This window comes from Amphibalanus amphitrite, unplaced genomic scaffold (assembly GCF_019059575.1).
Source record: "Amphibalanus amphitrite isolate SeventyFive unplaced genomic scaffold, NRLGWU_Aamphi_draft 000637F_arrow, whole genome shotgun sequence".
In the NCBI taxonomy this organism is placed as follows: domain Eukaryota; kingdom Metazoa; phylum Arthropoda; class Thecostraca; order Balanomorpha; family Balanidae; genus Amphibalanus; species Amphibalanus amphitrite.
Genome location: NW_024882131.1, coordinates 105,763 through 127,331, shown reverse-complemented (window position 1 = coordinate 127,331; position 21,569 = coordinate 105,763). Strand labels below are relative to the sequence as shown.

Genomic DNA, 21,569 nt, shown 5'->3' with positions numbered 1-21,569 from the left:
TCAACCTAGTGCAGGGAATGTTTGTTAATTGTTAACATTACAGGAATACCTACCTGCTCTCAATAATCTTCCTCCTTGTAATGTGAACTTCAGGTAATGAGGCATGAAGTCTATATAATGAAACAGCTGAAATCATATGGATGCAAACCATTTGTATAGGCATGTTTATTTAAGTTTAGGACCAATTAGTACAAATATTGAAGCAAAGCACATTACTCCATTCACTTTGTGGTTATTTAGCATTAGCACTTGTCTCAATCACTGACTGAATCACCAATAGGTCCTGTGGGGTATGCAGAGTAGATCTCACGCAGTGACGGCCGTTCCCGTATATCGGCGCGGCGATCGTCTGTATCGGTCCCGCTGATCGACAGCTCTGGTATGGTGTGTGACCGGGCTGGGAGTCCCCGCACCTGCCCGGCGGCCGCCGGTGGCACAGCACTGGACGGTGACCTGCCGCCGGTGGCACTGCGCTGGACGGTGACCTTCCGACGCCCCCGGCCGGTGACCTGCCGCCGGTGGCACAGCGTCACCGCTGGACGGTGACCTGCCGCCGGTGGCACAGCGCTGGACGGTGACCGGCCGCTGGTGGCACAGCCCTCGGCCGGTGACCTTCCGACGCCCCCGGCCGGTGACCGAGCTCCCACCTCTCGGTCGGGTCGGTAGCTGAAGCGGCAATCAAAGTAGGAGCTGCCTCCGCTGGATCGCAGTGAAGTCGGTGTAATCTCAGTTCGGTAGTGATGGAACAAGTCGCACAGGTAGACGTGTCGGAATTTCAGTCTGTGGCTGAGGTCGATATGCCTCATAGAGCTCGATGGTCTTATCCGCATTGCTCATCACAATTAAATCAGCTCGCAGTTCGTCTCTATGCCATCGCCCATAGTATTGAGCCAGCTCCAAGGTCCGTGACGGAATAGCTCATCCTATTCGGCCTGTGGATAAACTTGGCAACAGGCGGCGGAGAGATGGGCCGAAATATATTCGCTAATGCCGATGTCAGCCGCTCATCCTTGAACATTGGCCATATTCATGGCGAAGCGGAAGCGCCGTGTGCCTGGCAACTGCCGAGCCCGTAGGAACGGAGCGGCAGGGCGGGGCGCAGCCAGGTGCCACCCCGTATTGTCAACTCTGAAGATTATTCTTGCCGTAAACTAGCCAAGTGAGGCTTTCAGCACGCTGAGCTCATGCGACTGTGAGCATGTTGGAACCGTATATCGAGAGGCCGTCAGTCTCTTTGAATGGCTCTTGGATAATAACGTGACTGGATATTTGCATAATGGTAGCCATTCGTTGGGTTTTTATTGGAAAAATTCCTTTCCTTGCTATTCAGTTAGAATCGGGTTATAAATAGCTCCCGGTGACATACCGGCGAGCTTAAATTAGGCTCTGCTTCTCTCACTCCGCTGCCGGAAATAAGCATTTGAAGGCCAGACGGGCGGTACCACCATGCTGCTGGACAGGTTCCCCCCCCCCCCCCCAGTCTGCTAGCTCTGTTTCTTCCTGCCAGAGACGCGGCACCAGCCCTGTCTGGAGGAAGCGATGGACTGCTCCGGTAGGCCCGGGACTGCTCTGGAGGGCCCGTTTTTGGAGGGCCCGGGATCGCAGCGGAGGACCTTCTTGTTCAAGAATACTCCTCCTATTTTCAAGGGTCTGCTGAGGAGCACCCGAGTCGAGGTTTTCGTCTCTGAGACTGGTTCAGCCCAGGTCGAGTGTTCCCCGCCCGTTCCTCAGGGCCCCGGTCGGAGTGTGTTCCCCGGCTCCTCCCCGCTCCTCAAGGCCCGGTCGGAGTGTGTTCCCCGGCTCCTGCCCGCTCCTCAGGGCCCCGGTCGGAGTGTGTTCCCCGGCTCCTGCCCGCTCCTCAGGGCCCCGGTCGGAGTGTGTTCCCCGGCTCCTGCCCGCTCCTCAGGGCCCGGTCGGAGTGTGTTTCCCGGCTCCTGCCCGCTCCTCAGGGCCTCGGTCGGAGTGTGTTCCCCGGCTCCTGCCCGCTGCTCAGGGCCCGGTCGGAGTGTGTTTCCCGGCTCCTGCCCGCTCCTCAGGGCCCGGTCGGAGTGTGTTCCCCGGCTCCTGCCCGCTCCTCAGGGCCCGGTCGGAGTGTGTTCGGCCGCCTGCTCGGCGGGGCCCGGGTCGATACTCGGCTGGCCCCGGTCCCGGCGGCCGGGTATCGCGGCGGCGCGCGGCCGGGCGGCTCCTCCGCCGCGCCGCTCCGCTGTGTTGCGGGGCCGTCTGTGCCGCTGGGGAAACCCTGCACGCGGCCGCGGACATCACCCGGGGCGGACTGCACTGGGGGCGGCATGTTTGGCGAGTTCTCAGTTCCCCGGCGGCGGCCGACCTGCCGGCAGACAGCCGATCCGGTCCGCTCACCGAAACGACAAAACGCTCAGACATGGACAGGCCCGACTTTTTCGAGACCGACCGAAGTGGTCTTCTTTTTTAGGCTTTGGTACACTCTTTGTTATGATGTGGCATTGCTGCGACGTCACAACAGCATTACTATGCTTTTCATTGTGCTTTCATCCACCCTGCATAGTGCATAGTGCATAAGTTATGCCTTCCACGTAAATATGCATGAGCCCCGCTCATGTATGAAGTCAGCTCTATTGAGTCCCTGAATTCATTGTTACGCCATTACATTCGGTGATTTGTCGCAGTTCAATTGTCAGTTGCAATGCTTGTTTACTCAGCTTGAGCTGCGGAGTTCAAAGGCCTGAGTTTCCACTCAGGGCTGCGTGCCATCCCCGCTGTTTGGTCACTGATCCGTATCCACCTGACCAGCCGTCCGCCGCCTCCCTGTGGCCACGGCGCGGTCAGCAGCTGGTCCGGGCCCCGGTATGCCCTGCGCGTGCCGCGCGGGGTGCGTACGGCAGCGGAGCGGCGAGGACACGTCACCACGCAGCCTGCCGTGGCGGCTCGCGCCCGCCGGCCGCCGCCGCCTCCGCCACCGCCGCTCCTGACAGCGCCGGTATCCAGGGGGCGGCGCGGCGGCCGGGGAGGGGCGGGAGGCGGGGAGGGACCAGGTGGCGCTCGCCCGGCAACAGAGCGCCGCCAGCGGTCGATGGAGGGGGGGGGGGGTGCGGCGGACGGCGCAGTAACAGCCGACTGAGCCTGCCGCGGCCGCTCGCTCCGAGCGCCGCCGGCCGTAGTGGCAGTGCGTGGGCAGCCGGCCGACAGAGATTACGCCGCGCCCGTACGCAGACGGAGGCGGGGCGGGGCTGCCGCGATCGAGCGGGCGCCGCCGGAGCCGGCCGCCGGACCGGTCCAATTTGGAGCTGCTGCTGAACTGATTTAGTGGCGGCGGCGGACCATGAGCGCCGTCCGCTGTGATATACGCTGTTGGCGACCGGGCCGGGCCGGCCACCTGTACGGCGCTGCGACCCCTGTCCACAGCAGAGTGGGCGGGTCACGCCTGCCTCTCGGTCCCCCGGGGAGGAGCGGTGGTCTGCGGACCGCGTCACGTCTCTGTCTCGGCCTCCGAGGACTGTCTCTCTGTCTCGGCCTTCGGGGCTGTCTCTCTGTCTCTGACTCGGTGGTCTGTCCCAGCGGCTGTGGCTAGGCTTTGTCCGCCGGCGATGACGGATGCTGCGGACCAACTCTGGTCTCTGCGGTGTGGAAGAGAATCAGAGTGGTGACGAATACAGCCTCTCCGAACGACTGACTCATCATTGGCACCTCGTAGCACGGAACACAGAGCGCAATCAGAGCACGAGATTCATGTAGGCGTATCTTAGAGACAGTCTGCTAGTAATATCTCAGTAGTAACTCGGGGCATGGATATCCATATCCATGCTCGGTGTGTGTGTGTGGGGGGGGGGGAGGCTCGATTCCGGTGACGTCCGGTCCGGTTTGGACGGGCTGAAACGCTGAGCCAGTTTGACACATCTGATCGATGGCAGCGCTGGACGTCGGAGACGGTCGGATGGCGCAGTCACCCGCGCGTGCGTCACTTCCGCGAGTGACCGCCGAGACTGCGACTCCCGGCCGGTCCGACCGGGCCCGCGGCGGCTCCCAGTCGGTCCGGTCCGCTGCTCGCCGGCCGTTGACTCGCTCCAATGTGCGTCGATGAGTCACCGCACTCGCAGTGCGTCGGCCGGGTGCGCTGCGATCCATACGTGATCGAGCCGCCGGCCGTGGGGTCGGTGCGGCCCGCTGTTGGACCGGGGCCGCGGGGTCGGAGCGGCCCCGCTGTCGAGCCGTGGGGTCTGAGCGGCCCCGCTGTGGAGTCGCGGGCCGCGAGGTCGGAGTGCCCTGCTGTGAGAGCGGGGGTCGGAGCCACCCGTTATGGGACCGGGGCCGGAGGTGCGCCCCCCGGGCGGACCCGGCAACAGATGGATGATGCGCGGCCCGCCCCCAGCGTCTGACAGTCGGAGACCGGTCAGATTCTGGGTCGTTCTGTGCGATTTGGTGTGACCTATGCGTGTCTGGCACACTGAGCCGGCATAGGCCGCATTCTGTGGCCGTCTGAAGTGAACGCACTGACATGGCTATTGGCGAGGAACACAGCTATCCACTAGCATGGTCATGGCGTGTGTGCCGCGGAACAAGGTTGTCAACGCACTGCCCGTGGTCTAGCACACCAGGCAGGAGTGGCTGACATATACCCTGTGACACAGTTGCTTTTGTGCCTCGTTTAAAGTGACCACCCCACCTTAACATTAGTTTTGAGTTGAGATAGCCAAAATGGGGTCCCTGGCTTGCACTTACCGGTTTGAGCACTCACAAGATCGAGAAATGCCTCAAATCGAAAATATTTAATTTCAAAGTTGCAGCACTTGGATTCAGAGGGGCTAGGATTCGCACTTGGATTCAGAGGGGCTAATGCATTAGAATGCCCCCTCTGAATGTGCGACATCAGCGCAGATCTAACGATCTTAAATGTTTTACTAAAACGTTTGATAGCATGCAGTGGTATATGCTGCTTTGTGCGCAACAAGTGCCGCACTTTCAAATAAAGTCGCTAGGAACAACGGAGATCCCAAAAAGTAAACAAAAGTAAAAGTCTAATATCTTGAAAACCGGTGAATATTTTTCGATGAAATTTGGTGGATATTCGTTTTCGCTCTTTCTGAACCGAGCGACATCACTTTCATGCCAATTCATTAACTTTTTTGAAGGTGGGAGGGTCCCTTTAGGCTTTTGCTGGTATTCAGAAGCTTCCTTGTCTACCTCAATACCTAGGCACATATCTTTTGTATTGCACATTCTTGTGAAATGCTTCTCGGGTCACATTCCAGGAAGCCTGTCGGCGTGAAACGTGAAACCGGGCTAGATTTGCTAAGCGATAACCTGGACGGCAATGCTCATATATGATTCTGGATGAGGTCTCTGAAGTGGCTGCCGGACTACGGGATTCGCAGGCTCACATTGTCTGCATGGAACGGACTTCCTGCAAACCATGGCGGCCGCACATTGGGTATTCTGCTCGGAACGCTGCACTACTGTACCCATGCGGAACCAAAGCCATGGCGCCCGATATGCGTCATTCATCATAATTTATTGCCGCACGGTGGTCCCTATGTCGATTGTGAGGTGCTGCAGGCTGTAATGGAGTACCGGCCACGCCGAGGCACTATGCCAGACAAATTCGTTTTTAATTGGCCGGTATCGGTACCATGAAGAGTTCCTTCCCAACATCATTTTACTAAATATGTAGTGCCCGGAACGGGAGCGACGAGATGATTGCTCCGTCCGCTGTCGTGGGAAGTCTGGGCGGCCAGTTCCCGACTGACCGCCCCCCCCCCCCCCTGGCATTGTGGGCCTCTGTTGTCTACTTCCATTCCATATTTATGGAAACAGTTACTCTTTTGTTACTACTTTGTTCATCCAGTTTGAAAGACTTCATATATTTATCTGTTCCACGACATGTCAACATTTCGCCGCCTCCTCCGCCGTTCTTTGCAAAGTCAACACGCCGGTTTATATTGATGGTACGGAGCTGTTTGTGCAGGGTCCGAGTTTTATTCGTTTGTTTGTTTTCGTGTTTGGTAAGCAGGGCGCTGCGGCGGCGGTGGCCGGACCTCTGTTGACACAGCCGCCGCCGGTCGGCTGGTGAGCGCTGCGGCGAGCTGCCGGGCCCCGGCCGGCCGCGCTGCCGCCTCTGGGGCAGGCGACTGTCTCCACCCGGCGCGCTGCCAACACCGGCTGTTTGAAATGTGACCCGACCGGCACATCAGTCGGCGGCCCACCCTCCGTCTCCAGCTCCGGCTCAACAAACTCTCTGTCCTCCTCTTCTCTGTCCTTGGCTCCGTCTCCGTTTCTATCTCTGTCTCCAGTTCCGTCTGAGAAAACCTTCTGTCGGCTATCCTCGTCTCTGTCTTTATGATCAGCTCAACCTCTGCATCGGATACGGTCTCTGTCTGTCCCTGTCTGCATCCTCTGTCGTCCCTTTTTACCCACGCCGTGTTCTCACAGGCGACATTTTCGCTCAATCTACATACCTCTCTCACATATGCTGTTTGTCTCCGCCTATGTCCCCCAGTTCAGGTGTGCAGTGTGCTAGCCGATAACCGATCAGCCAGCGCGGCTGGCTGCCCCAGTTCCACCTAGTAACAAGCCACGTATCAGCACCCTGAGTCCCGGCTGGTATCACGGGGTCTGAGGCCGGTGCTGTCTCCTGGCGTTCCAAGCGCGGTCTTCCAGCGCTGAACGTGCTGGACTGGAGTCGGTAGGGCTGCTATGTCGGGTTTCAGCTTCTCGACTCTGGTGTTTCCAAGCGGATTTGAGCCGTTTTCCCAGCAGGCTATTCTTGCCAAACTTTCTGAATTATTTTCCATCGCTGAAGCTGTCGTAATCTTCCAGTACTTGGCGGGGAAAATCAATGAAGGGTTTCTTAAATCAATGTCTATGATCAATGTCTATGACGCGCTGAAAGACACTGAAATCCCGGACCAGAAATAACCGAAAAATGGTGCCAGAAGCGAATATTTACTCTGCGGATCTTCACGTGCAGAGTCCCGATCGGGTCACTATAGGGGCGGCAACCTCAACTGCTGACTTGTTGGACCCTCGACTGCCGTTCACAGCATTCCGTGCCTGCTCTGCGCCGTGCACGTCAGTAGTGTGCACTGTCCAGCCCAGATCGGCCGTCCCAGGCGATCCTGTGACGTCAGCGATGACACGGTGTTGGACCGCCCCGGAGACAGGCCGACCCCGGACAACACGGGACTTCAATCGAGAGATAATTCGCTGTTTCCTGTTTGGCCGCGCCGACTGCGGTCGGTGTTTGGCAGGCCGCCGCTGCTGCCGGGCTGCCGAGCTGCCAGCGCCTCCGCCGTTTACATGCCTCCTCCACCTGTACCGGTGCTGGGGCGGGACGCCGACGTGGCGCCGTTCCCCGCCCGGCGCACCGTTCACCTGCCGACCTGTACTGCGCCCGCGGCGACCCGCGCAGAGCTGACACGGCGCTGACGGATCCGGGCGACCCCGGCGACCCCGGCGCCGCCCGTCAGCCCACCATTTATCACTTAAGCCGGTGTCGGCGCAGCCCGGCGGCCGGGGACCAGGGACCGAGCTGCACGGGCCGGGCCGGCGGCGGCAGTCGCGCCGGCCGGGGGAGCGTGGCCGCCGGGGGCCCACCCACGCGTCGCCGTCGCCGCGGTGCCCCGCGCTGCGCACGCCAGTCGGTCCGGGGGCCGGAGCACGCGGCGCTCGGCCAGCCAGTGCGGCCGCTGTGATTGGACTGTGAGCGGGACGTCTGCTGCTCAGCGGGTGTCGCTGCGGTGAGGCGGAGAGTACCGGCGCGGTACGACCCAGTGTCGCAGCTGCTCGAGTGACGCCCGGAGCCGGCGTGACGCGCTCCGAGTGACGATCCGTCACCGGGTGGCCTTTGGCGTACTCCCGACTACTGCACCTGAGCCGACGAGCTGTGTATGTGTGTCAGTAGGATGCCGAGCGGTGACTGGTAGGCTCAGTTTCCAGCCGGAGTGACTTGCTCCCCGGTCCCGGATGAGTCGCTGGATGGCTCCGTCCGCAGTGATTGTTGACGGCCGCCCGATGAGCCGTCTCGGCAGTGCTCGGACTAGTGAAGTGCGCGTGTTCCCTCCGCGCCCGCTGTGCTCTCTGCCAGCCCGTGGCGCTGCTAACCTCTGACTGAAGTGCCGGGCCGAAGTGGGCGGCCATCATTGAGGTCAAAATGATCGTGAGCGTTAAGTCGCAAATTGGAACAAATTTGCTGGCGGCCGACTAACAAGAAGTGCACTGGGCCGCGGGGAGGCCGGGACGGCCGGTGCCGAGTCGCCCCCGAGAGGCGGCCTCGGCGGGACGAGTAGGCTGCTCTGAGTTCACTGGGCGTCAGTGTGCACTGCGCCTGGCTCAGTGAGTGGGAGTGCGAGCTATTGTTAGCTCAGTGAACAGCGCTAAGCTTCCCAAGCTTAGTGAGGGGTGGTGTGAGTTGTCCCGGGCTCAGTGAGCGACTGTGAGTTCAGTGAGAGGCAGTGTGAGCTACTCTGCTCAGTGGCAGCGTACCGCGGATCGGACTGCAGCGGGCGGCATTTGCAGTGCGCGTGCTGTGGCGTAAGTGCTCGTGAATCGTGTTCGAACCAACGGACGGCAGCTCAGGCTGGCAGAGGTCTGGCTGAACGCTAGTGATTGGGTCCATCCGCCCTCTGCTCAACAAGCAAGTCCGAGCACTCGGCTAGTAAGCGGCGGGTGGTCACGGCACGGCACCATTCAGCCTACTAGGGAGCACGTCTCCATTCAGTCTCCTCGGTGGCCATCCCGGGCGTCCGGCGACTGTCCAGTGACTGTCCTGTCACTCCCCGGCGACTGTCCGGCGGCCGGATGGGTGCCATGGAGGCGCGCATGAAGCTCGGCTGGCGCTCGCTGCTGCCGTGGCCGTCAGCTCGACACGCCGACACGGCGCCGGCCTGGAGCGAGCCGCCGGCCGCGCGCGCCCGGCCCGTGCCCACCTACGTGCTGCGCAGGTATATACGGGGGGGGGGGGGGGGTGAGAGGGTATTCGGCGCAGTGGGGGCAGGTGCGGCCCCCTGGGTACACGGTGCAGTGGGAGCAGCTATAATTAATTCCCAGGGTATGCCGCTCAATGGGAGCGGGCACAACTCTTGGGGTACGCGACGCTGTGGGGGCAGGTTGACTTCCCAGAGTAGGTACATATGTGGCGGGGGATAGGTATTCGTAGGAGCACGTGGCTAAAATTGAGGCATGGGCTCAAGCTTACGAATCAGTGTAGAAATCGAAGCAAGATGCTAATGAGTAGTTACAGGGAATCTTTCGGCACATACCTATAGGTGTTAGGTGTCTGCACTGGTTCTCATATTGGTGCAGGCTGGGTTGTGTGGCTGCCGGCACAGGTGCAGATCTATTCCCCGCCGCCTGTGCCGGGGCGGGGTGACCGTACAGGTAGTGAGGCGGCCTTGCCGGGGGCACAGGTGCTCCCTGGTGGTGCGGGCGGCAGTGGGCCGTCCCCCGGTGCCCCGGGCGGCGGTGGGCCGTGCCCCGGTGTCCCGCCCGGGCCGGTAGTGCGGGCGGCGGTGGACCGTCCCCCGGTGCCCCGGGCCGGGTCGGTGTCGGGCCGGCTGGAGTTGCAGGTGTTCCTGGGCCGGCCGGTTCAGGTTCGGCCTTGTCGGCTGTCGACGCTCTGGGGTCGCTCTGATAAATGTGATATGCGAGATCGGGTCAGAGGCGTATCGGGATCCAAGGCTTAGAATGAACGATTAACCCGTATGCAACATGAAAGCCACATTTGGTCCCAATAAAAGAAATTTAGATAATGGGCGAAAAGGCACGGGACGTCTAAGTCAGTATATCGCCCGAGCAGGGCGATTCTCAGTCTCTGATAGCCTCGTCTATCAAGGCAAGTCTGGAGTATGCCCCGTTCCACTGTCTGCCCTGGCTGCCGGTACGTCGCGCCTCAGCCGCCGGCCGGCCGGCTGGGGCAGCTGTTGATGTCTCGGCTCTGCGCGCCGTGACGGCACGACTGCGGTATGCCGCCGGTCGGTGTGGCCGTCCATGTGTTTACCCGGCGCGCCCCTCGCTCCAGACGGGCCGGGCAGCCGTGCAGGGTCACAGACGGTCCCGGTACAACATGCCGGGTCACATACGGCCCTGGCCGACCTGCAGGGTCACATCCAGCCGGACACGACCCCGGCACGGCCAGGCGCTGTTAGTGGACGATCTACCGGGGCAGATCGTGTATCTGGACAGATGCGGCACCAGTCAGGTCTGGCGCCAGCCGTCTGGTACGAACCGAGGGTAGAACTAATGTCCAGTCTCCCCGGCCACTGATGGGTTTTTACATCTGTTCGGCCTGAGCACGTCTGTCTGCAAGGATTGATGTGTTTATTCAGCGGCTCGATATTGGTCTATTGACTGGCTGATGTATGACCGGCCGATGTGAACTCCTCTCTAAATCACTGACTGGACTGCCGCCGCGCCGGCACACGTGCCAGCAGTCTGACTACAGCCGGACCACTTCGGTCAGTTTCGGTCGGTCCCAGCCACATTCCTCCGACCGCCTGACCTCCCGGACAAAGTGGTTCCCCTGTGACCTGAGACTCGGCCCGGCGCGGCTCGTGCCCGCTGGGCGGACTGGGAACTAAACACGCGACTTCTGTACAGCGTTCTCGGGGAAGAGATGGTGGGTGCTGCATGGTCCGGCAGTAAGAGCGGAGCGGTGCGGTTAGGGATGATTTGGGGAGAGGATGTGAGGACGGACCCTTCGGCCAGTCAAACGAAGGCTGGTATTCGGTGCGAGAGTCGGCCGGGGATTGTGATCAGGTAACATACTTTACAGTTCGCGCTCGACAATCTTGTACTAGTTAATGTATTACGTAATCACCTTTCCTTCAGCTTTTAACTGAGGCTAACCCACTTCTGTGAACACATCCCGACTTTCCGCGTCAATGTTTTGCCGTCCCGCATCTCATAGGCTCCGAACTAGATGTTTGAAAGGCCAGGAGCAGCCGAGCACGTCTGCGAACTCGTTCGTTTCTTGTCGCCCAGACGGCGGTGACCTTAGGGAGCGCGCTCGTTAGACCAAGTTAGCGAGTCTGGCCGCTTTACTCCCGGGCCGTCTGCGGACCAATTAGACCACGATCCTGTTGACAGCCAGTCAGCGCCAAACCTCAAATTAGATTAAAAGTGTGTACTCAACATGCCTAGAAATACTAGCCGGCTCTCCGCTCGAGACTTCGTGTGATGTCCAAATGCTCATCGGTGTTGCATAGGGTGATAAATTAGCTCCACCAGTTGCGGTATTTTTTCTAGCGATGGTCGGAGCTTACCGTGTTGGCTGGTGTCAGTCGGATGGTCCGTACTAATGAGCTGCCTTCCGTCAGTCTCGCTGTGTAACTGCGGTGCTGGCATAAAATCACTCCCGAAATCCCCTAACTGAGAGCGCCCATTTGCGTTTGGCAGTTGTCATTTCTCTCGGCCCGGAGCCCGGACGGGACGGCTCGTGGCTACCGGGGGCTCTCAGAGCTGCTTCACACATCCCGCGAGACGGGTAGCCGCTGCTCGGTGCTCACCAAACACTAAACACTATCCCAGCTACTCACTAGACATCATGTCATCCTCTCGTTTTTGGACGGAATGCTATCCACGTACGGGACCAATCTGGTCTTGCTTGTCGGTATCCAGTCTCCCGGCAGGTTCAGCCCTGTCCAGTGTCCAGGCCACCCACTGCCGACCTTCGGCTCGATGGGCGCGGAGCGGCGCTGGGCGAGGAACTGTGGAACTGTCAGCGTCCATATTCGATCGGGCCCGCCCTCCCCGTCCTGCAGTCTGCGCCGGACTTGCCAGCTGAAACTCGGTTTACCACCGCTGTGGCAGCGCTCGCCCTTCTCATAGCCAGCTAGGGCCGTGTTCCTTCATGGTTATTAAACTTTCAGCTGTGGTGACCACGGACTTTCTACCATATTGGCGTGTAGGTTATCTACCAGAACGGTTAGTTCTACCTTTTTCAGCGGTGTCGGGCCGGCAGCACATTTTCAACACCATTTTCTCAGGTAGCACGCGGTATTGCATTCACATTTCCCAGGAAGCCCAGTTATGTTGTTCCCACGTTATTTGTGGTTTCATTGGGCGCTCGGTCGTGTTTATGTCGAGTGTCGCCGTGATTAGCCGGCGCACCGGACCATCCGTTTGGTGTGCCGCCGCCGCCGCCGGCGTCCCGTTTCCAGGCCGGGGTTTCACCGTGCTGCGGCTCGTTTCAGATGGTTTCACCCCAACATCACCGGGCTGGAAGCAGAGAGGATGCTGAAAACGCGCGGCTTCAACGGCAGCTTCTTGGCGCGCCCCAGCAAATCGAACCCGGGCGACTTCACACTCTCAGTCAGGTGAGTGCCTACTTACGGTAGGGCACTTCAAACCCAGGGGTCTAGGCAGCATGTGGTTTGCGCTCCTGAGACCGTTTTCAGTATTGCATTAGCTAGATATTTCAGACACCTAAATATATTTGCCATGGACCTAATATGTTAGTGTTGATGAGCCTGATCACTTTTACGGTCCCATTCCCACCGGCCACCACCACGACTCTGTCTTTAGCACCTGATCAGGCTACCACAGCCTCATCAAGCCGCCCGCCGTCTGTTGCTCCCCGCATCTCAGCTCGCCACTCATTCATTGACGACCGGCGCGCCGCCATCTGACCGCGGCCCGCCCCTCCCCAGACGAAATGACGAGGTCACTCACATCAAGATCCAGAACACGGGCGACTTTTACGACCTGTACGGCGGCGAAAAGTTCGCCACGCTCTCGGAGCTGATCCAGTTCTACATGGAGAAACAGGGCCAGCTCAAGGAGAAAAACGGCGAGGTCATCGAGCTTCGGCACCCGCTCAACTGCGCCGACCCGACCACGGAGAGGTCAGTAGCCTCCTGGCAGGGGGCGGGAATGTCCCAACACACCACAGAGGTCGGTAGCCTCCTCACAGGGGGCGGGATATCCCAACACACCATAGAGGTCAGTAGCCTCCTGGAAGGGGGCGAGAATGTCCCAACCCGGCCACCGAGGTCAGTAGCCTCCTTGGGTGCGATGATAGTTAGTATCCTTTCCTCTACATTGAGAGATTCTGATAGCTGTTACTGGGGCAAGTAATTACCACTCGTAAGTCACTGCAAACATTTTTTTTTAACGAAACATAATCCGAACTCCAAAGGGTTAGTTTTATTAGATTGCAGTAAATTGCTTTATATAAGATTCACAGCGAGGGCTTTAGATTATAAGTTACGGGCTGCTGTCCCTCGCTTCCATCAAAGGTCGCTAACTCATTTCGATTTAATGGTAACATTTGACCTTAAACAAGGTAATTCCAACAAGAATATCAATGGACCCGACGATGCGATCTTAAAAGTTAACGATAGACAAGCCCTTGCCACCAAGTTGTGGTGTCTTCTGTGTTGCACGTTACGGTACGGTGTCACCCAATGCAGTACGGACTAAGATACGAGCGTAAGATACGAGTGTTACGGCGTAAGATACGAGGCGCAGGCGCATCCTTCACGGGCCAGGGGCGGAGTTTGCTCCGTTTGGGAAGGTACTGGGAATACCCCGGGTTTCGTGATGACTGTCGGTGAAGCATGTCCAAAGCCGGCGGGACTTGCCGCGCGGCGGCCCTATCGGACACATCAAAACCGAGTCCGTTTGGGCGAGGGGCGGGCGGTGGGTGTCTGGCTGTTCGCTCGCCTCAGACTGGTACGGCTCTCTGGTCAGTGCAGTTGGGAGGAATGCGTCTACAAAGCGGCGGGGGATTGCGCCGCGGAGCCGCTCTGATCGCTGGGATCTGGGCGCCTGATCGCCTGTCGAAGGTGTCGGCTGGCGGCTGTCGGATGTGTCGGTCCTGTCGGAGGTGTAGGGTCTGTCGCCACCGCCGCTGCCGAGTGTGTGTTTTGGCCGGGCTGTCCGGCGGCAGCGGGAGTCCCTCCTGTAACTGGGGTGCCGCCCCTCGGTCCGCCGTGCAGTGGTCTGTCCGGGCCGCTCAGTACTGTGGGCCGCCGCCGGTCCTTTGCCGGCCGCTCTGTGCGTGCGCTCAGCGGGCGCAGCTGCAGGGGCGCCGGCCGCTGACCGATGTCCCGGCGATACCGGCGCACTGTGTTTGATCTGGGTGACGATTGCGCCACATTCGTGACCCGTGCGTCACGCAGCGTCAGCACGTTTCCTCCAACAAACGCCGTTTTTCTCTGTTGTGCGGGAAAAATCAATGCGACTGGCCAGAGGGTCGGTGTTATTGCCACGTGCTATGAAAAATGTGCAGTAAAAACGGATGGCGAGTTGATGTTATGTGTCACCCATGGATACTTGTATAACGGTAACTCTTTTATACCGAGGCGGGGCGCGGTAAATAAAATACCCGGATTTACGTCACATGCTGCGTGGCGGGCCAGCTTTTTGCCTCTAACAGGACATAACTTCGTGGGGATTTCCTGTTGCGAGTTATTGCGTCAGGATGAGTTGGCGTAATTCTAACGGTCATAATTCGAGCAATGAAATCGGAGCGGCTCGCTGTTCAAAAAGGATACCTGTGTCTGGTCTGCTTTTGGGTTTTCTCGTCAGCTCCCACGCTATTGGCAGGTTCAATCCGAGCGTGAGTTTCGAGTTGTGTTCTTCTATTTCTGTATTGAGCACAGACACACCCTGTGGTCTCCCATCCCGTCCGGTTTGTCGGGCTGGTCCGGTCGGTATGTACACTGACCACTGGGTCACAGTACGGACCTGACTCACCACGCCTGTGCGGTGTGCGGCGTTCCGGCGGTGCGCCGCCGCTCCGCTCGTGATGCGCCGGTTCCCGCGGCGGCGGCTGGGCCGGCGCGGTCAGCTGGTGGCACGGCCACAGACCGACCGGCCGTGCCGTGCCGTGCCGTGCTGTGCCGTGCCGTTCTCGGTGCACCGGCCGGCCAGTCCGCCCGGGCGGCCGGTTTGACGCCGCCGCTCTGCACGGAGTGGGCACGTGCTGGTCGGTCCGCCCGGTCCTTCCTTCCCTGTCCCATTCTGTTCCGTAGTCGCGGTCCGACAGTCCGCGCTGGACACGGGCCGGCCATTGTGACACTGATGCGTGAATTTGGGCGGGCGCAATTCACGCGAGGTGGTATGGGTTTCAGCGCGGCAGCAGTGGCACGTGGGGTCGGGTCGGGTCTACCTTTCAGTTGCACACTGTGCAGACTTCCGTGTCAGCTGCGGCGGCTCACCCTCAGCCGCCGGTAACACAGCTTTGTATGACTGACGGACCGGGCAGGCCCGCCCCGGTAGCTCGGCTCCAAAGCTCGTTTGGTGCGGTGCTTGTGTTGACAGCCCGGCTCGCCACACTCGGAGGCGGTAGTTGGTCCGCCTACGTACCGGGGATTTCCGGCTGTCTATCTTTGTTCTCGGCACAAAAACACCGGGTCGAGTGCGCCGACATATCGGCTGGGGGTCGCGGCGCTGCGTCTGTTTCCACGCCGACTGGGGGTGGGGAGCCGGGTCACGGCGGGGAGTGGAGGGGTCCGACCATAGATAGGGTCCGACGGAGGTCTTTGGGTCGGACGAAGGTCTCCTCTCTCTAGTCTGGGTCGGACGGAGGTCTCCACTCTGGGGCTGTCCAGTCGTGGTCGGACGGGGCCCGGAGGTCTCCAGTCCGGGTCGGGCGGAGCGCGGAGGTCTCCCCTCTGGGTCAGACGGAGCCCGGAGGTCTCCACTCTGGGTCGGACGGGGCCCGGAGGTCTCCAGTCCGGGTCGGACGGAGCCCGGAGGCCGGAGGTCTCCACTCCGGGTCGGGTCGGGCGGCTCGCGGCGGCCGCCGCCCGCGTGCATGTCGCCGGAACCGGTTATGCCGGCAGCTGGGCCGGGCTGGTCGGCCGGGCTGGTGGGCCGGCCGGGCGGCGCTCACACGGCAGTCGGCGGTGGCAGCCGGCGGACGGGGCTGCTTGGGACGGCTGTGGGGAATAGAACCTATACTGACACCGGTACTGGCAGCGGCCAGCGGAACCGACAATCGCTCCGACACGTATTGGGTCCCGCGCGAATGCCGGCAGGGGCGGCGAGGTGGTCACGAAACTGACACCAGTTGATCGAGATGGTGTATTGCTGATCGACACCAGCTGATCGAGTGCCGAAACCGATACGGATAGTGATACCGATACCGCTACCGATGCCAATACCGATACCGGTACCTATACCGATACCGATACCAATGCCGATACCAATACCAATACCGATACCGATACCGATACTGCTACCGAAACGAAACAGATACCCATTTATATTTCCATGCTGACATTGAATATCAATAGAGATACTTACTAATACCGATTCAGACATTAATGAATACCAGTATTGCCACCCACAGTTTGTTCACCTGTGGATAGTGAAACCAGCCAACCGAGTCTTTACAACTGTACTACCGGAAGATCATTTCCCTGTGTCTGTTGCACTGGCCAGATATTTGCGCAAAAGTGGTGAATCGAATACATAATGGCATATTTATGATGGCTTGTGCCCCCTACAAAATCGATAGATCTCGCTAAGCCGAATAAAGAAGTGACGAGAAGCGCACCTGTCTTCTGTCAGGACGTCCATGATCTACGGTGTTTTCTGCGTTTATCAGCGAATAAATTTCCATTCTATTGGCTGATATGCATCATGTAAATTAAATCGTACAAATGAAGTGCATGTGAAATACTCTGCTTAGCAAGGGAGCACCGCGCTTTGTTTCTATGGTCGCGGCCAATGGATTTCCATTTCACTGTAGATCCCGACGGCGGTTTCCATTTTCCGCTGGAATTGAGGCCGTAATGGAGAGGAGACGGGCCGGCGGCCGGTGATGGAGCGACTCATTTGGAGCTCCCGACGGCTGGCAGTGTCTCGGGCCGGCCGCGATATCTCACACCAGGGCCGTGATACTGAGAATGACATCACACCGAGACCGTGATCCTGAGAATCACATAACACCGAGACCGTGATCCTGAGTATGGTATCACATTGAGACCGTGGTACTGAGAATGGTATAGTGAGACCGTGATCCCAGGGAATGGTAACATCGGAGACTGTACTGCCAAGTAGCGCAGACTGATCCTGACCCTGCCATAACACAGATAGGTAGATGTCAACTATTCTGTTAAAGCGCTGCCAATCCCTTCACTGCTTTCACAAGTCGATCACAGCCCATGCGTATCTACCAGCACTGCGGCCACGCCATGGTAACATGGCATGAGAATGTGCACAGTGTGCACTCATGCATCTGATGCTAGGCAAAACATCGCTAACGAAGTTGTAGCCGTACGAGTAGATATGGGGCTAAGTGCTAACCATGTGATAGAGGAACCGGCCTTGTCACCGAGGGCACGCCTACTCGAGGGACAGAAAAGGGTCGCATGCCGGTCTCCAGCGTCCATTTACCCTGCACAGTTGACAAATGAACCTTGTTCTAAATACACTCAGTCCGTGTATTCGAGCGGTACCATACCTGACCTGTCACTGCCTGGTGAAAAGGGCTCCATGGCCTGCCGTCCACTGTGCCGTCTGTCCCTTCCTCACCCTCTCACTACCCCCGTCAGGAGCCGGCTCTGCGGTGTGCGGAAGACCGGGCCGGTTGGCCGGCCGCTTCATTGCGTTACATCACCTGTATATAAATGGGGGGGGGGGGGGCGAACGTTGGCCGAATACTGGCGCCGGCTCCCGCACCGCGGCGGCCCGGCTGATGTAACGAACATGACCCCGGCCCGCCTACCGCCGCCCTGGGGAGGCTCCTGTTTGTGCATTCTGCAACAACATGGTGGCGGGTTTTGTGCTGACTTCAATCGAGGGGTGCTTACTGCTTAGAGGTCATTATATAGGTCGTCTCCCACCATTAGGTCTCATATCACGGATTTCAAGCGGCCCGAATCCAGGTATTGGCCGAATTAGGTTTTGCTGGGAATGTTGTGCATGCAAGACTCCTTTGGTAATGAAGGCGAAGGTGGCTATCATGATGGGTCTTTCTGACTGGTTATTGGATAGCGTCGTGCAGTATGCTGAAGGAAAATTCGTATTTAAATTGTTTTTAATAGTAATTTGCTGGCTGATTACCGTCCCTTTCCTATGATAAACCCCACACCCGTCAGCGTAGGATACCCGTGGCTCAGATGCGCCGTGCCGTAGCTGGCGGTGTGTGACATTTGTCCGGCTCCTTTAGCGGGTCGGTCGGCCGCGGAGGGAGGGCGCCGGTCCCGTGCTCAGCGAGGTGTCGGCCGGCCGGGCAGATGGCCAGATACGGAGCCGCGCTGTCCACTCTGGTTTCAAAACGAGTCATCCAGCGCGCCCGGCGACAACCTGCGCCGCGTCTGACAGACACGCTCCCCGCCGGTACCTGACGCAATCGGTTCCGTCCTGAATATGATATGTTATAATTTATAAACACAGGTGCCCTTTGCGACGTCCAGTTAATCGCGTTTTTATTTGTCCTTTTTTGTTTTGCGACACATAACTGCGACTGTGAGGTGGCCTAGAGGCGATATTTCGCTCACGTCATGCCCGTTGAAGTTGGCTGGCCTCAGGGGACCCGAAGTGTAGGTAATGTAGAGCGCCTCTGTGCATTTACCTGCCCCTGGGTCCGCCACCGGCAACAGCTCCACGCGGCTCCGGCTGACAACTGTCCCCGAACTTCCCCGCAAGTTAGCGCCGTCCCAACCGGACGCCGCTCGCACTGCCGTGTGTTGCCGAGCTCCGGTGTCGGATCTGCCGGCTCCCTGCTCCTCTGTCGCCGCTCTCTGGTCCCCACGGACAGGGAGACCCGCACAGTTGGACTGTGTGACGGCGGGCTGCGGAACACTGGGGACCTCCCGGCCCGGCTCGACTGCCCACCGCTCGTGTCGGGGTCGGGTCGGGCCGCGCCGGGTCCCAGTGATGTCCTGTGACCGCCCCAGGGGACGACGGAGGCTGGTTGGCAACAGGGCCGGTCGGCCGGCGGCAGCTGACTCACGGGCCGGTTTTTATTGGGCGCCGGGGTGGATCGGATAGTGATCGATCCGGGACCCTCCCAGCCGCAGTTACATTATTATTTTTGGCCGCCGACCTTGCCTACAGGCGCTCCAACATATGTCGTTGATCATAATCTGTTGCGATTACATCACCTGTGTGACCGGGAGGAGGCCCTGTTGAATATTGTCGCCGGGGAGCTCTGGCCGTCCGCCAGCAGTCCGCCGGCCGGGCTCGGTTTGTCCGCCGGCCCGAGCAGTGGTGGTGCGTCCGGCCGGCGCGGCTGCCGGGGGCTGATACGGCGGACAGCCGGCTCGATCGGCGATTTTTCATGCGATAACGATCGGAGCTCGGGAGCTGCTCCGGCCGCCGAGGCTATTAGTCGGGGGGGGGGGGGGGGATCCAACCTACTCGCCTCCCGGCTCAGATTTATCGGCGTTCGAGAGGGAAGGGAAGCGGGCGGCAGCGGCTGACGCAATGCGTTGATTAAATCCGGTTAGATTGATATTTGGTTCACTGGATCCTTCACAACAGTGTTCGCCACGGGCCGGGCCAGCCCAACGGGCCACGGGCCGGGCTGGGCTACGGGCTGGGCCGGGCCCCCAAATATCATTAGTTAACGGGCTATGGATGGGCCGGGCCAAGAACTTTGTGCACTATGGGTTTTGCGACTAATGTCAATTTAAGGAAATTTGGAAACTGATGCAAACAAAACCCACTGGGAAAATACAAAAACTAAACCAAATTTAAGCAATGTGAAAGAAAACCTACTTGATATTGAATTTTGGGAATCTTGAGAATTATCCAATATCACATCATGTCACACATAGGAGGGTTTTCATAAAAATTCCGCAACCAAAAAGATCAGAGAATCTCTAGCATCATTAGTTTGTTAATAAAAGTTAAAATGTAGTCATCAGAACAACTTACTTAGCACTACAACTCCAAAAACTAAGAAGCCACTCAACAATGATGGGCTACAGGGCTACATTAAGTTAACACTTATATATGGCGATAGTGAGACAATTCCAACACAGTCTTTTTTCCTTCACCGACGGCTTTTTAACGAACAGAACCTTAAAAGGATACTCACAAAACACACTGTAAGTAACGAGGAACTCTACAGAGTATTTCGCGATGAAAGCTTCTTTAAATGTCCATAAATTTGTCAAAATAAATCACAACAAACCAGCCCCTTCTCAACAAAATGTGCAATCATGGCGGCGGCGCTATGTTTATGTGGCGGCATCTAGGTAGTATACACAACAGTATATCAAATAAATACGTTTTTTAAGTGAGTATCAAGGTGAAAACAAAATTAAACCAATGAAAAATAAAACCAAAATCACGAAGTCTGAAAACTCGAACGAAAAACAAAACAAAAACTTGATCATATATGTTTTATTATACAATTCGTCAGAATCGCTACCTGCCGCAGCTGCGACAATCAAGAAGTGTTCGCTCATTTTCGATTGATGATGATGATGCGTACAAGTCGCAAAAGTACCCAATGACATTTCAAGCTTACCATGTTTTCTGCTTACGCTGCTAGCGATATCCATATCTTGAAAAGAGCCTAACATAAAATAGCAAGGAAAGTAGCAGATAGTTGTCCACAGAGATTCGGTTGACACGTGGGCATGAATTGAAAATAGATTAAATCAGTTTTGCTGATAAATGGATGGATTTTCTCTTTTTTTGGAAGACAGTGCTAAAGTTAGTGTCACCTATTTTGTATGCTTTCTCAGGCTTTTGATATTGCAGCATCTATGGAGTGAATTTAACAGCAAGGTCAATCCCAGACAGATTCATCAATTCCCATAAGTCAAGCTTTTTTTCTGCTGGTAAGTGCTGGGAAGTATAGAGTATGTTGCAAATACTTCCTTCAAGTATGCATTAGAGTCACCAATTATTAATGATAATGTTCACACACATCAGCTTGCAAGATAACTTTACTCATAGAATGTAGTTAATATAATCATGTAAACTTTTTATAGGTGTGTAATCATGACCTAATTGACTGAGGTGCTTGCTGTTACTGTTAAAATTTGTGCCATAGGTGCTTGAAATGATTATATTCATTGAAAAGAAGGGAGTCATGATTGCCATGTTAATATTCATGCAATTTGAATTGTTCTCAAAATAGTGTAATCAATCATGCTTATTATAGCCATAGACTAAGACAATAACTAGATTGCTATTTTTGACGGGCCGGGCCGGGCTGGGCTTGGAATATTTGCCAAGAGCGGGCTACGGGCTGGGCCGGGCTCTGAACCCATGGGCCCGGGCCGGGCTGGGCTGGGGATTTTGGGGCCCGTGGCGAACACTGCTTCACAACACGATAAAAAGCCGGAGCTAGAAGCTGGATGGGTGTGAAAAACGGCAATCTCCTTGGAGACGGAAGCTAGATATAGGTGGGAGTTGAAGACAGTCCGGGATGGAACCATCGCGAGTGTCGTTACCGCCATCCACTTTCTTTCTGCTCCCTCGCGTTTTTTATGTCTCCCTCTGTCCCTCTTCCTGCTCCTCTATTTCTCCCATTTCATCTCCTCTCATAATCTATCCATATTTCCTCGCACCACACAACTATTTTCCTTTCTTTCCCCATCGATCCTGACCATTCAACGGCCGCCTCCCTGTCCCTCGGCTGTCTTCAGGCTCCGGCAGGTCAAAGTCTCGTCCGTGCTTCGCCA

The 21,569-nt window shown here is 57.7% G+C and overlaps 1 protein-coding gene across 4 annotated transcripts in view; it reads left to right on the top strand.

The window, feature by feature from the left end:
* The window catches only part of LOC122363729 (tyrosine-protein phosphatase non-receptor type 11-like), a 34,439-nt gene that overhangs the window by 961 nt on the left and 11,909 nt on the right, over positions 1-21,569 (top strand). For 3 of the 4 annotated variants that reach the window (XM_043333314.1, XM_043333312.1, XM_043333313.1), the window contains exons 3-4: positions 12,165-12,287; positions 12,621-12,815. In XM_043333314.1, the coding sequence (XP_043189249.1) occupies positions 12,165-12,287; positions 12,621-12,815 (318 nt within the window). Of the gene's footprint in view, positions 1-7,529; positions 8,916-12,164; positions 12,288-12,620; positions 12,816-21,569 lie in introns of those variants that run through there. The other variant, XM_043333311.1, reaches the window with a different exon arrangement.